The sequence below is a fragment of the Helicoverpa armigera genome, chromosome 8 (genome assembly GCF_030705265.1).
Source record: "Helicoverpa armigera isolate CAAS_96S chromosome 8, ASM3070526v1, whole genome shotgun sequence".
NCBI lineage: Eukaryota > Metazoa > Arthropoda > Insecta > Lepidoptera > Noctuidae > Helicoverpa > Helicoverpa armigera.
The window spans coordinates 924,490-936,736 of record NC_087127.1 but is presented as its reverse complement, the minus strand read 5'-3'; the positions used below and the strand labels follow the sequence as shown (position 1 = coordinate 936,736).

Sequence of the window (12,247 nt, the reverse complement as noted above, 5' to 3'; positions counted from 1 at the left end):
CGCATAGGAATTGCTTCGGGCCATCTTGTGCAGCGGTCGATCATCGTAAGAAGGTATCTGTAGTCGTTTGAAGGAGGCAGCGGTCCCACGATGTCTACGTGAACGTGTTCGAAGCGAGAAGATTTTTGAAAATTGCCTAGCGGACTGACAACGTGACGTTGAATCTTGCTGCGCTGGCAACCGATGCAGGCTTTTGCCCATAGGCCAACTTCTTTGTTCATACCCGGCCAGAAAAACTTTGCAGACATTGTTTTTCGAGATGTTCGTACTCCCGGATGACTTAGTTCGTGTTGTGCTTTGAAGGCTGCAAAACGATAAGCCACTGGTAGGTAGGGACGAATGTTGCCGGTAGATGTCTCGCATACGACGGGTCGTTGACCTCCTGGCCATCGGATGCGTGAAAATTTGAGTTTTGGGTTGGCCATGTAGGATTTCAGTTGGTCGTCCTTTTCCTGGTCTTGGGCGAGTTGATTGTAATCAATGGTAGCGTGTGAGAAATCTATCTCTTCTATGCGTGATAAAGCGTCGGCAGCTTCGTTGTTATCACCGTGCACGTATTGAATTTTTGTGCAAAACTGGCTAATGAAGTGGAGTTGGCGTTCTCGTCTTGGAGTATCACTGCTGCTAGGCGTTCTTGTTAGCGCGAAAGTTAATGGTTTGTGGTCGGTGAATATTGTGAGGTGATTGCCCTCTATCAATCTTCTAAGATGTTGAACAGCGGTGTACATGGCTAATAATTCGCGATCGTACACGCTGTATCTTCGTTGAGTTTCGCTCATGGATTTTGAGAAAAATGCCAGTGGTTTCCAAACGTTGTCGACCTTTTGTTGAAGGACGGCGCCGATGCTAGTATTCGATGCGTCAGTGTATAAACTTAGCGGCGCGTTGGGAATCGGGTGCGTTAGCGTTGTTGCTTCGAGTATGCTTTGTCGGCATTTCTCAAAAGCTTGTTCTGCCTCTTGTGACCATTTAATCGGAGTTTTGTCGTTTTTCTTGCTGTTATGTAGATATTTGTTCAATTCGTGTTGACTTTCAGCTTGATGAGGTAAACAACTGCGATAGAAGTTCATCATTCCAAGAAATCTTCGCAGTTCTTGAACTGTTTGAGGTTTCGGATAGTTAACGATTGCTTGTATTCGATTCTGAGTAGGTTTAATTCCTTCTGACGAGACTTCGTATCCGAGAAATTCGATGGTTTCCCTGTCGAATTCACATTTTCCAATGTTTAGACTGACGCCGAAGGAATCTAGGCGTTCGAGTACCATTTGTAAGTGCTGGCGATGTTCTTCCTTGTTTCTCGAGAATACCAGCATATCATCAACGAAACAAAATACGATGTCGTCTAGTCCTCGAAGGACTTCATGCATGAAGCGTTGGAAGGTTTGACCGGAATTTCTTAAGCCGAAAGTCATGCAGTTGAATTCGAAAAGGCCAAATGGTGTTATTATTGCCGTTTTCTGTGCATCTTCTTTTGCGATAGGAATCCAATAATATGCCATTTTCAGATCGAGTTTTGAGAATATCTTCTTGCCGTGAAGTTGGTATGTAAAATCTTGAATTCTCGGTATGGGGTATCGGTCGGGCACGGTGACTGCGTTGAGTCTTCTATAATCTCCGCATACTCGTAGTGAACCATCTTTTTTCTTGACAACATGGAGTGGACTCGCCCACGGACTGCATGATGGTTTGCATATTCCCATCTCTATCATGCGTTCGAACTCGAGTTTCGCAGCTTTGTACTTGTCGGGAGGAAGAGGGCGCGGCCGAGAGAATATTGGAGGGCCGGTTGTCTCTATATGGTGTGTGACGTTATGTTTGGCTGGCGTCTTTAGTGACATAGGTCGCAGTACATCAGGATATTTTTTTAGAAGGTCGTGGTAGGCGTGGTCGTGATTGATCGTGAAGACGGTTTCCTCGCAGTTGTTTATTCTTATTGTACTTATACTGAGATCGGTCACTCGGTCTATGAGTTTTCTTTGGTGAAGATCGACTAGTAATTTGTGGTGAACTAAGAAATCTGCGCCTAGTATTGAAGTCTTCACCTTGGCGACGACGAAAGTCCACCTGAAGCTTCTTCGTAAGCCTAGGTTGAGCTCTAGAGTGCGCTCTCCATAGGTACGAATTTCTGTGCCGTTGGCAGCGAATAATTTGTAGGCCGTTTTTGCGGGCTTTGAGTTTTTTGCATTGCGAGCGGCCAATATTGATATGTCCGCTCCTGTGTCGATGAGGAATTTCTCTCTGCTGACGATGTCGGTCACACATAAGCGGCGGCTAGTTTGGTTTACATCGACCTCCGCCGCGGTCGATGTATTATTTAGTTTTCCGGCTTAGATCTGGAACAGGGTGATTCACATTTGCGCGCATCGTTGCCGAATCTGAAGTGATAGTAGCATAACCCATTATCGTCGCTCGGCTTGCCAGATGCTCGATTTTGGCGGGAAACGCTGCGTTGACGCGACGATGAGCGATAGCGAGAACGGGAGGGAGGGTGGCGGCGGTATGTCGCGCGCCGATGGCTTGAACGTAGCTCGGCGACTTCAAGTGTTAACTTCTCGATTTGCTTCGAAAGTATGTTTATCTGTAGGTTGGTTATGACGTTTTGTTGAGCACCGTCGGCTGAAGTGGATGGATCATTTGTAGCGACGGCGGCGATTGAAGCAGGTTCATATTGTTCGAGCATCTTGTCGGCCATCGCAGCTATGGTTTCAAGCGATGATTCCGTGTTGATGGAAAGTACGGAGCGCACATATGCGGGTAACTGCTTCAGCCACATAACCTTAAGTGCTTCTTGGGACAATAATTTTCCGCCGAGATCACGCATTCTCCGAAGAAGGTGGCTTGGTTTTTGATCGCCGAGTTCGAGGCCACTCAACAGCTTCTGCAGTTGGCGATCGTCAGACTCTTGAAAAGTCGCTATCAGTCTTTCCTTCAAAGTCTGGTACTTGCCGGTAGCCGGAGGCTCCAGTATTAGATCCGTAATTAATTCCAGGTTGTTGCAACCCAGTAGTGGAACGACAAGATTAAATTTCTGTTCATCTCCTAGTTTGCTGGCGGCGACAGCTGCTTCAAATTGCGCGAACCACAGCCGAGGATTCTGTCGCCAGAACGGTGGAAGTCTTGCCGGCAGGGATATCGTGGCCACGTCATTGCTGGCCGTGATACCGCCCTGAGCGTCGACGAATTCTTCATTTGGTCTCGATGTCATGGTGTCGATGGCTCTACTCACGGAGCGTCTTCACGATCAATCACGTCGGGGTCACCAATTTAAGGAAATGAATTTCACATGAAGATTTTGTGTCGACTGATTTATTTAAACGGGCGGCGCCCTATTTATATGTGTACGCCTGCGACAACGAAAATCGGCTTTTGAAAATATAAAATTTTGAATTTGACATTTGTATTTTTCTTCATGACTATTGAAGGTTGCCAGTCGAAAAGGTTGTATGCGTTTCATGTCGCTACAGTTTTATAATAATTGTGTATTCTAAGTAAGCATTATTCCAATCATCCAATAACAAATACGCGGAAAATCTAACACATCAGATTTTTTTGTCCAAAAAGTGTATAATAATAGGCGAGTCGTCCTCCAACCTCCATGGTAACAATGGCGGAATGACTGAGTAAACAGTGGTTCGGACACAAACATTTGTTGTGTGGCTGTATGCCGCGCCGCCTGTGCCTCGGGACAATACTACGAAACTTTGCGCGCCAATTTTGACAGCTATGGAAGTTTGTTTTTAGTTTTGTATTTCGTGTTTATAAATTGTGAAAGTTTTGGGAAAACAGGTAAAATGTTTTTCGTTATTTTTATTTGGATTATTTCGTGTTGAAGTTTGGTTGTTTTATCTTGTTGTAAATTATTAAGTTGTGTTTTTAGTTGAGGGTAAACTTACTATGTAAGCCCCCAAAACCAGGGTACGTGGGTAGTTTGGAGTAATTATTCTATTTAAAACCGAAAAAAGAAAACTTTACGTTGTGAGTAGAAATCGACGTTCGATTTTCAGCAAATACCATAACTTTTTTATAGATTTTCTTCTTCAAAATTTTCCACCTACATTCCTTCAGAATTTCAATGACATCACTCTATATACCAGACTACCCGACATTATAATCTCCCATATCTAAGTTCTCTATTGCAAGGGATTATCTCATCACACCATAAGACCACCATGACAGCTATGGTTTAAGGAATTAAGGTCAAGCCTCGAAGGTGACGCCGGGTAATGGCATATTAATCAATTGGTTTCTCATGAATCATTTAGATGCAATTATGGTGATAATTATGTCAGTCATGCAAGCAGAACCTGCAATATTATTAGGTAGGTACTTTTTACTAATTAAGTAAATTCAATTGAATAAACAGTCTATTGTAAGTATTTTGTGACTTACCTACAATAGACTGCCTTATCGTCTCTTCATCGTACTACTGCTACAAGACTACTTTATTTTCTTTCATTATTTTCAGTTAACGAACATTTTTTGATAAAAAACACACACTATTCAATGCTTGATTCTCGAAATGATGTCTCTTAATACGTAATGAGAAAAGAATATCAACAGAATAAACATAAAATTATGTGTAACTTCAGTATATTCTTCCTAATTGTCGAGGGCTACCTACTTTATAAAACTAAACTTAACGCCAAGTCTTAAAACCCCTGTTGGAGCTGCGTTGTTATTCGAAAGAGTTACCGCGGCCCTAGTACGCAAAGGGTTCCAGAAGAAACAAATTGTGGGTTTTAGTCAGTAAAATCTGACACTCCGTCTCACACAGTGAAGGCGGTCATCTGACGATTTTCCATCTTCCAAGTTTTAAAACGAATTCGAAACCTCCATCGAAATCTGTTAGGTTGGTAAACCTGGCGCCGAATGCGCGCCGTGATGTTGGTACATCGTGCGCGGGCTGCGTCCCGCGCGTTCCCGCCTTTTTACAAATAAAATTAGTGTGCAATAGACTAGCGTGTTTAATTGACGTACTGCGTTGTTCCCTGTTCCCGCGCAAATACTTAACAAGTGGCGACGAGCGGACTCATATATCGAAATATGAACACGGGAGCGACTTTTGGCGTTCTTACAACGTTTGACCACTCATCACAAGAGGGGAATAACTTTAAGTTGCGATTAGAACAATGGTTTATCGCTAATAACATAAATTTTGAAACCGACAAAGCAACCATCAAGCGTCGGGCGATACTATTAACGTCATTATGTGAATCAACGTTCAAGCTCACTAGTGACCTGGCGTTACCGAACAAGGTGGAGGAATTGGGTTACGACGCGATCGTAAAACTACTCGACAGCCATTTCACACCAAAAAGGTTCGGGTTTGCAGAGAAGTCGATTTTCTATGCAGCAAGTCAGCGACCAGGCGAAACGCACACTCAATGGGCGGCAAGAATTAGAGGATTGGCAACTCACTGCGCATTCAAAATTTGGAGGAAGCTTTACTGGACAAATTCATTATGGGCATGTCACCGGGACGTGAGCGCGACAAGTTGTTCGTGCAGGATCAGAGGGAGCTGACTCTCGCAAAGGCGATCGACTTGGCGGAGAGCGTGCGGTGTGCACGCCAGGCGTCGGCGATGCCGGCGGCGGCGGGCGGGCCGGCCGCTGCAGCCGCGGATGGCGTCTTCAGTATCTCCAAGAAAGAGAAGTGCAGTGTGTGTGGGTTCACCAACCATAAATCCAATCAGTGCCGGTATAAAAATTTCAAGTGCAAAAAGTGCAATAATAAAGGTCATTTGCGTAAAATGTGTCCTAACGAGGGCAAAGTGAAATACGTCGAACAAGGTACGGTGGACGACAGTGACGACGACGGTGAGTGTTTTTATAATATTCGGTGCACAAAAGGGAAACCCATGACAGAGCGAGTGACGGTTAGTGGTCTAGCCTTGGAGTTCGAGATTGATAGCGGTTCAGCAGTAAGCGTAATTTCGGAAAGAACTTACAACTCGAATTTTAAGCAGTTGCCATTGTCAATCACTAAAAAACGACTGTATAGTTATACTGGGGAAAACATCGTAACTATTGGAGTTGTTTTGTTGCCTATATCATACTTAGGTCGCACACATACACTTAACGTGTACGTAGTGCGCGCAGACGGGCCCCCGCTACTAGGCCGCGACTTTATTCGTGAGTTCAATCTCGAGCTAGCGCCGGCGACGGCGGCGGCAGCGGCGGAACCCGCAGCTGCGCGCGTGCACGTCGTGTATCAGCAAACGCCTTGCGAGTCTAATATTAGTATTGATAAGGAGCTTTGTAAAATGTTTCCTAAAGTTTTCTCAGGTAATCTCGGTTCGTTTAACAAATATAAGATTGACTTACATTTAAAACATGATGCTCACCCAATTTTTTTTAAGGCGAGACCGGTGCCCTATGCTCTAAGAGAGAAACTAGACGGGGAGCTCGACCGATTATTAACGTTAGGCATTTTGAAGCCCGTTGAACACTCAGACTACGCGTCGCCCGTTGTGCCCGTGCTTAAGAAAAACGGCAGCATCAGACTTTGTGCCGACTACTCAGTTACAATCAATAAACAATTGGTAATTGACAAATATCCCTTGCCAACGGTAAATGATTTATTAGCTAAGCTACACGGAGGCATACAATTTAGTAAAATAGATTTATCTATGGCATATAATCAATTTATTTTAAATGAAAAATCGCAAATGTTAACATGCATCAATACTCATCGCGGCCTTTTTAAATTCACGCGATTAGTGTTCGGTTTGTCTAGCGCACCAGCCATTTTCCAACGCGCAATGGAATGTTTACTTTCAGGAATTGAAGGAATCATCTTTCTATTGGACGATATTCTGATAACGGGCTCAAATAGACACCAACACAAACAAAGACTCACTACGGTTTTGCAACGCTTAGATGATGCAGGGTTAACGGTACAAATGAGTAAATGTGAATTTTTTAAAGATGAGATTTCATACCTAGGGCATGTCATAGATAAACACGGAGTCAGGAAATCGCCAGACAAAGTCAAGGCAATTTTGCAAGCTCCTAAACCGACAAACATAACACAGTTACAGTCATTTTTAGGTCTAACGAATTATTACCGTAACTTTGTGCCAGACGCGTCATCGGTATTAAGTCCATTATATGATTTATTAACTAAAAATACTAAGTGGGAATGGACTCGTAGGCACAATGACGCGTTTATCCGAATAAAAAACATTTTAGCGTCTGATAAAACCTTGGCACATTTCGATCCAAATGCTAAGTTAATACTGACGGTGGACGCATCACCGTCGGGACTAGGTGCGGTACTGTCGCAAGTAGGTTCGGATGAATTAGAACGGCCTATTTCGTACGCTTCCCGAACGTTATCACTAGCGGAAAAAAACTACGCACAAATTCAAAAGGAAGCGACTGCGATCATTTTGGGGTTAAAGGTTTCATCAGTACCTGTATGGCCGTTCGCAGCCTTTCGTGCTCAGAACTGACCATAAACCACTGCTGGCTATATTTGGGCCCTATAAAGGTATTCCCGAGGTATCCGCTAACCGCCTACAAAGATATGCTATATTTCTAGCCGCATATAATTACGTAATTGAGTACATTAGTAGTAAACAAAATAGTGCAGATTATTTATCTCGCGCGTACGGCGGCGAGAACGAGACGGAAACAGCGGACGAGCTCACGGAATGCGAGGACCGCGCAGCTTACGTGAATTTCGTGGTAGACGGCGATCTCCCTGTCACGTTAAACGATTTGCGACGAGAAACAGCTCGCGACACTAACCTGTGTACTATTAAACATTATGTGTTAAACGGGTGGCCTAGGAAGGTTACTGACGCTGTGTTACAACCATTTTTCAATTGTCGAACTCAGTTATCTTACGAAAATGGTATATTAATGCGAGGACATAAGGTAGTTATTCCTCCGACTTTACAAGGAAATGTATGTAAGGAATTGCATAGTTCGCATTTCGGCGTTGTGAAGATGAAGGCAGAGGCTCGCAAGCGGTTGTGGTTCCCCGGCGTGGACGCGGCGCTGGAACGAGTGGCGGGTGCGTGCGCGGTGTGCGCGGCGTTGCGCCCGCGCCGCCGCACGCCCCCGCGCCTTGGCCGCTGCCGCCGCAACCGTTTTACCGAATTCACATAGATTTCTTGGGGCCGTTTCACAACTACATGTTTTTAATTATTGTAGACGCATACAGTAAATGGGTCGAGTGTTATAGTATGGCATCAACCCATAATTCAAAGGCAGTCATAAATAAAATGAACGATTTTATGTCGCGGTTTGGTATTCCACAGATTCTAGTGAGTGACAATGGCACATCGTTTACATCATTCGAGTTCCAAGAATTCTGTAAGCTTAACGGTATCGAACACTTGTTATCACCTGCGTATCACCCGGCCAGTAATGGACAAGCCGAAAGTTTTGTTAAAATTGTAAAAAAGGGGCTGAAGGCTATAATTTTACAAGGGTGTAACAAAGTAACGATATACGATAAAATTGCAAAGTATTTATTCGATTATAGGAACTCCAAGAATAGTACCACTGATAAGTCACCCGCAGAGTTAGTGTTTGGGCGTTCGTTGCGCTCACGACTTGATCTATTGAATCCTTTCGCACCGTCTTCGTCATCGACGTCCACAGACCTAAAACAAACCGTCGCGCGTAAGCAGTCCTTGCAGGCTAAACACTACCGAGGTGTACAAAGACCAGACTTCAAAAAAAACGACCTTGTCTGGATAACCAAAAATACTAACAATAACAAAGTCAGTTGGCTCGAGGGCATAGTTAAGGAGAAAGTCGGCAATATAATGTACACGGTATATGTGCCGCAGTTGAATGGGGAGGTCACCAGGCACATGGACCAAATAAGAAGAAGACATCAGTGTACATTAGTACCAAAGCCAACCGGGGAAGACCAAGACTGGGACTCCGACATAATTCCAGATGTAACGTCGCCTGCTACCGACCACCCTGTGCCTACTTCACAACCAGTGAGGGAAGGAGAGGCGACAACTGTCGCAGAACCAGCTTCGGCGATGCCGGCCGCACCGGGTACAGACCCCACGCCGCCCGGCACGCCACCGGAGACCTCGCCGCGCAGCCCCCGCGCCGTTTCGCCCCTCAGGCGAAGGGCAATTAGCCCAATATTCTCGACACCTTAGTCGATGTAGAGTTATAAAGTTTAGTTTATTTATTAGATTAAGTTATAATTTAAGTAGATAGGTAAAGAGCATATTCCCTATCTAAGAGGGGAGAGATGTTAGGTTGGTAAACCTGGCGCCGAATGCGCGCCGTGATGTTGGTACATCGTGCGCGGGCTGCGTCCCGCGCGTTCCCGCCTTTTTACAAATAAAATTAGTGTGCAATAGACTAGCGTGTTTAATTGACGTACTGCGTTGTTCCCTGTTCCCGCGCAAATACTTAACAAAATCTAACACAAAATGAATTGTAAACCAATTGTAAAACAGTTCCCCATTGTTACGCGTTACATACATCAACGTAGTCCTAATGACTACTATTAGTCGCCGAAATGTCCGGCCATCGGTTACCTATTGTAAACGAGACGGAAACCACTTGGACGCTTAGATAATTCAACCAACTGGAGACGCCATTGTCTGTCTGACCCGCTGGTAAATGCAAGAGTGCTGGTCTTACTCATGTGCACTTCGGTGCGTTATATACCAAGGGGTATCTGTCATCTGGTTGCCCGGGTACCTAGGCTGACGAGGTCAGACAGGCTGACGTTGCATGTAAAACCTGGTACTTACTCAGCTCCATCTGGTTAGACTGAACTGAAAGCCGACCCCAATGTAGTTGTAGAAAGGCTACGATGATGATGGAATTTGTATGTTAAGTTTGTGCTTGTGTATGTAATTTTCGAAATCCCTGTTTATTGCATAGGTTCGGTCCCTGCGAGAAAATTGGCCGACTTTTCACATAGAGATTGTTTTTCAAACGGTTCCAGTCGGTTAAGAGCTCTAAGCTCGACCGTCACTGACCAGCAAAAAGATAAATAACCACTCTATTAGCGAAAAAAAAGATAATTGGTATGTGCTGAAGGGTACGGAGACTGTTCACTGTCATGGCGGATTGTAACGTTTAATTATAGGAAATGTATTTATAGAAAAACCTTTTGTTTGTTTCGGTGTTTATTTATTTTGGCGCGTTACTATGTAGTTGCACTAGAATGGTTTCTTATTATATAAGTCACTAGCCTTTTTCCCGCGGTTTCACCCGTTGAGAAAATATAGCCTATGTTACTCGGGAAGGGTGTAGCTTTCTAACAGGGAAAGATTTTTTTCAAATCGATTGAGTAGTTTCGGAACCTTTACAAACAAATAAAAAAATCCCTCTTTATTATATTTGTATCATAGAGTATAGATTATTTGAAGAGAACTCAATAGCTGCTTTCCGTGGTTTTATATGTACGTTACTTTCACAAGGGTAGTATTTAAACGCAAATCAAAAAATATCCTTTTTCTATGTAATAAGATTCCAAATTCCCATCAAAATTCCTGATTGCACAGCAAAATATTCAACTCAAAATATCACTAAACACACTACAATTTATTTTCGCAGCGTACAGCGATTTTTCCTAAAGCAAAAGCTTTTTCATCAATGCACAGCTAACAATCTTAATGCACATTATACATGTTAACTCTTTTTCTTTTAAATATAGCTTCTATTTTTATATTATTTACAGCAGTTTTTCTGAATAAAACAGCATTTTATTAGACATAGTCTTCTTATTATTTATTAATTACCACATAATGAAATCAGCAAAAAAATATAAAATTAAATGCAAAATTGTAATTTATTGAATTATTAATAAGAGTCCACGCTTCCTTTTTTGCCCAATAGGCACATTTTTTGCTTCTGCAGGTGGCGCCACGGCAGAACTATCATATTTCAGAATGTTTATAGTCAGAATCATCTTTTGGCATAGTTCTGGAATTTTTGTTTTCCTGTAAGAAGCATGCAAACAAGCCTGAAGCATGCAAGCAGGCATGCAGCATGTAAGCAGGCATGCAACATGGAAGTAAGCATGCAACATGCAGCAAGCATGGCATCTGTCACGGCTCCGGCGCTTCGTGGCTCCGGCGGTCCCATGCGAGCTTATCGTCGCAGATGGTTTTCACGCTCACCACCGCAGCTTCGGCTTACTGGCCGGCAGAGCCGGCCAGCCTCAACCTCGTCGGCGAGCGTTAAAACTACCTGCGCCTCAGCTCGCAGGCCGCCTCGCCCCTCCGCGCCTACGCGGTTTTGAATTGCACTCTAGGGGTACGGCAAACAAGACTACGTGGAGTCGGTTTTGCAGCGATTCGTTTTCGTTACTAGCTTCAATTTTTAAAACAATGTTTTTAATTGAAGGTTATAAATGGCAATTTGCTAAATAAATTGAATCTAAATAAAATTCTACCATTTTCATAGTACGCTGAATGAGATTTCAGTTAATTTGTTCTGCTTTTAGATATAATGCAATGTGACAGGATTTTTTTGTTATAATAATTATTAAATTTGCCGAGCATGGCTTCTTGAAAATTAAGACAAATATGATGAACAGGTTTTGTTGTACTTACTGGTTAATATACGACTGGGATAGTTATTTTGCTATGAAATATGGAAAATTTGCTGTGCAGTCAGTATTTAATGCTTGTATGTAGTATTTTTGTACAAGAATAAATTTAACTGTATTGCATTATAAGAAAAAAAGTAATGTCATATTGATGTATAATTTCGAATTATCTGCAGTTTGAGTTTTGTTAAACATTTAGTTTATTTGTAGTGAAGTAAGTTATTTGATGTAAAAAATAATATAAATGATGAGTATTTATTGATAGGCGATTATTTATTTGATATGCAATTTATAATATCCCCTTTCACAATAGATTACAGAAAATTTTTGGTTAAAGCAAACTTCTATAGATAAGAACCAGTTGTTATTATAAAACGGGCTTGGTCGTAGATATATAAACCAGTTATAGATAAATAGCTATTTATTTACTTGCTAAACGAAAATGTAGAACATTGTGCATACCTATGCTTGAAAGTAAAGTATAGTGGGATTTTCAATTTTTTGTGGATTCGTTCTTATCAATCTTTGGATGTTCTACGAATAGAAGCCATAAGTTATAGGTATCTAGTTATTCCACCTAGGAACTACTTACTTACGCACTCGGATAAAAAGTATAATATATTCTTTCTTAGGTGAAAGAGCAACAGACATAGTTCTTATTAGTTAGGGTATTTTGTTTCATATTTCATTAAGTAAGTG

At 42.7% G+C, this 12,247-nt stretch overlaps 3 protein-coding genes across 4 annotated transcripts in view; 2 read left to right on the top strand and 1 right to left on the bottom strand.

Moving 5' to 3' along the window:
* The window catches only part of LOC110383678 (protein lin-37 homolog), a 358,932-nt gene that overhangs the window by 20,764 nt on the left and 325,921 nt on the right, over nt 1-12,247 (bottom strand). The gene's annotated exons all lie outside the window — the stretch shown is intronic.
* The window catches only part of LOC110383730 (uncharacterized), a 33,294-nt gene continuing 24,683 nt past the window's right edge, over nt 3,637-12,247 (top strand). The window contains exon 1 of the mRNA XM_064035689.1: nt 3,637-3,786. The gene's annotated coding sequence lies outside the window, so the exon portion shown is untranslated. The remainder of the gene's footprint in view (nt 3,787-12,247) is intronic.
* Nucleotides 4,840-9,342, top strand: LOC126053777 (uncharacterized protein K02A2.6). The gene is given in 4 exon segments (XM_064035961.1): nt 4,840-5,425; nt 5,428-7,399; nt 7,401-8,050; nt 8,053-9,342. Coding segments are annotated over 4 exon segments (4,086 nt in total). The 5' UTR covers nt 4,840-5,043; the 3' UTR covers nt 9,135-9,342.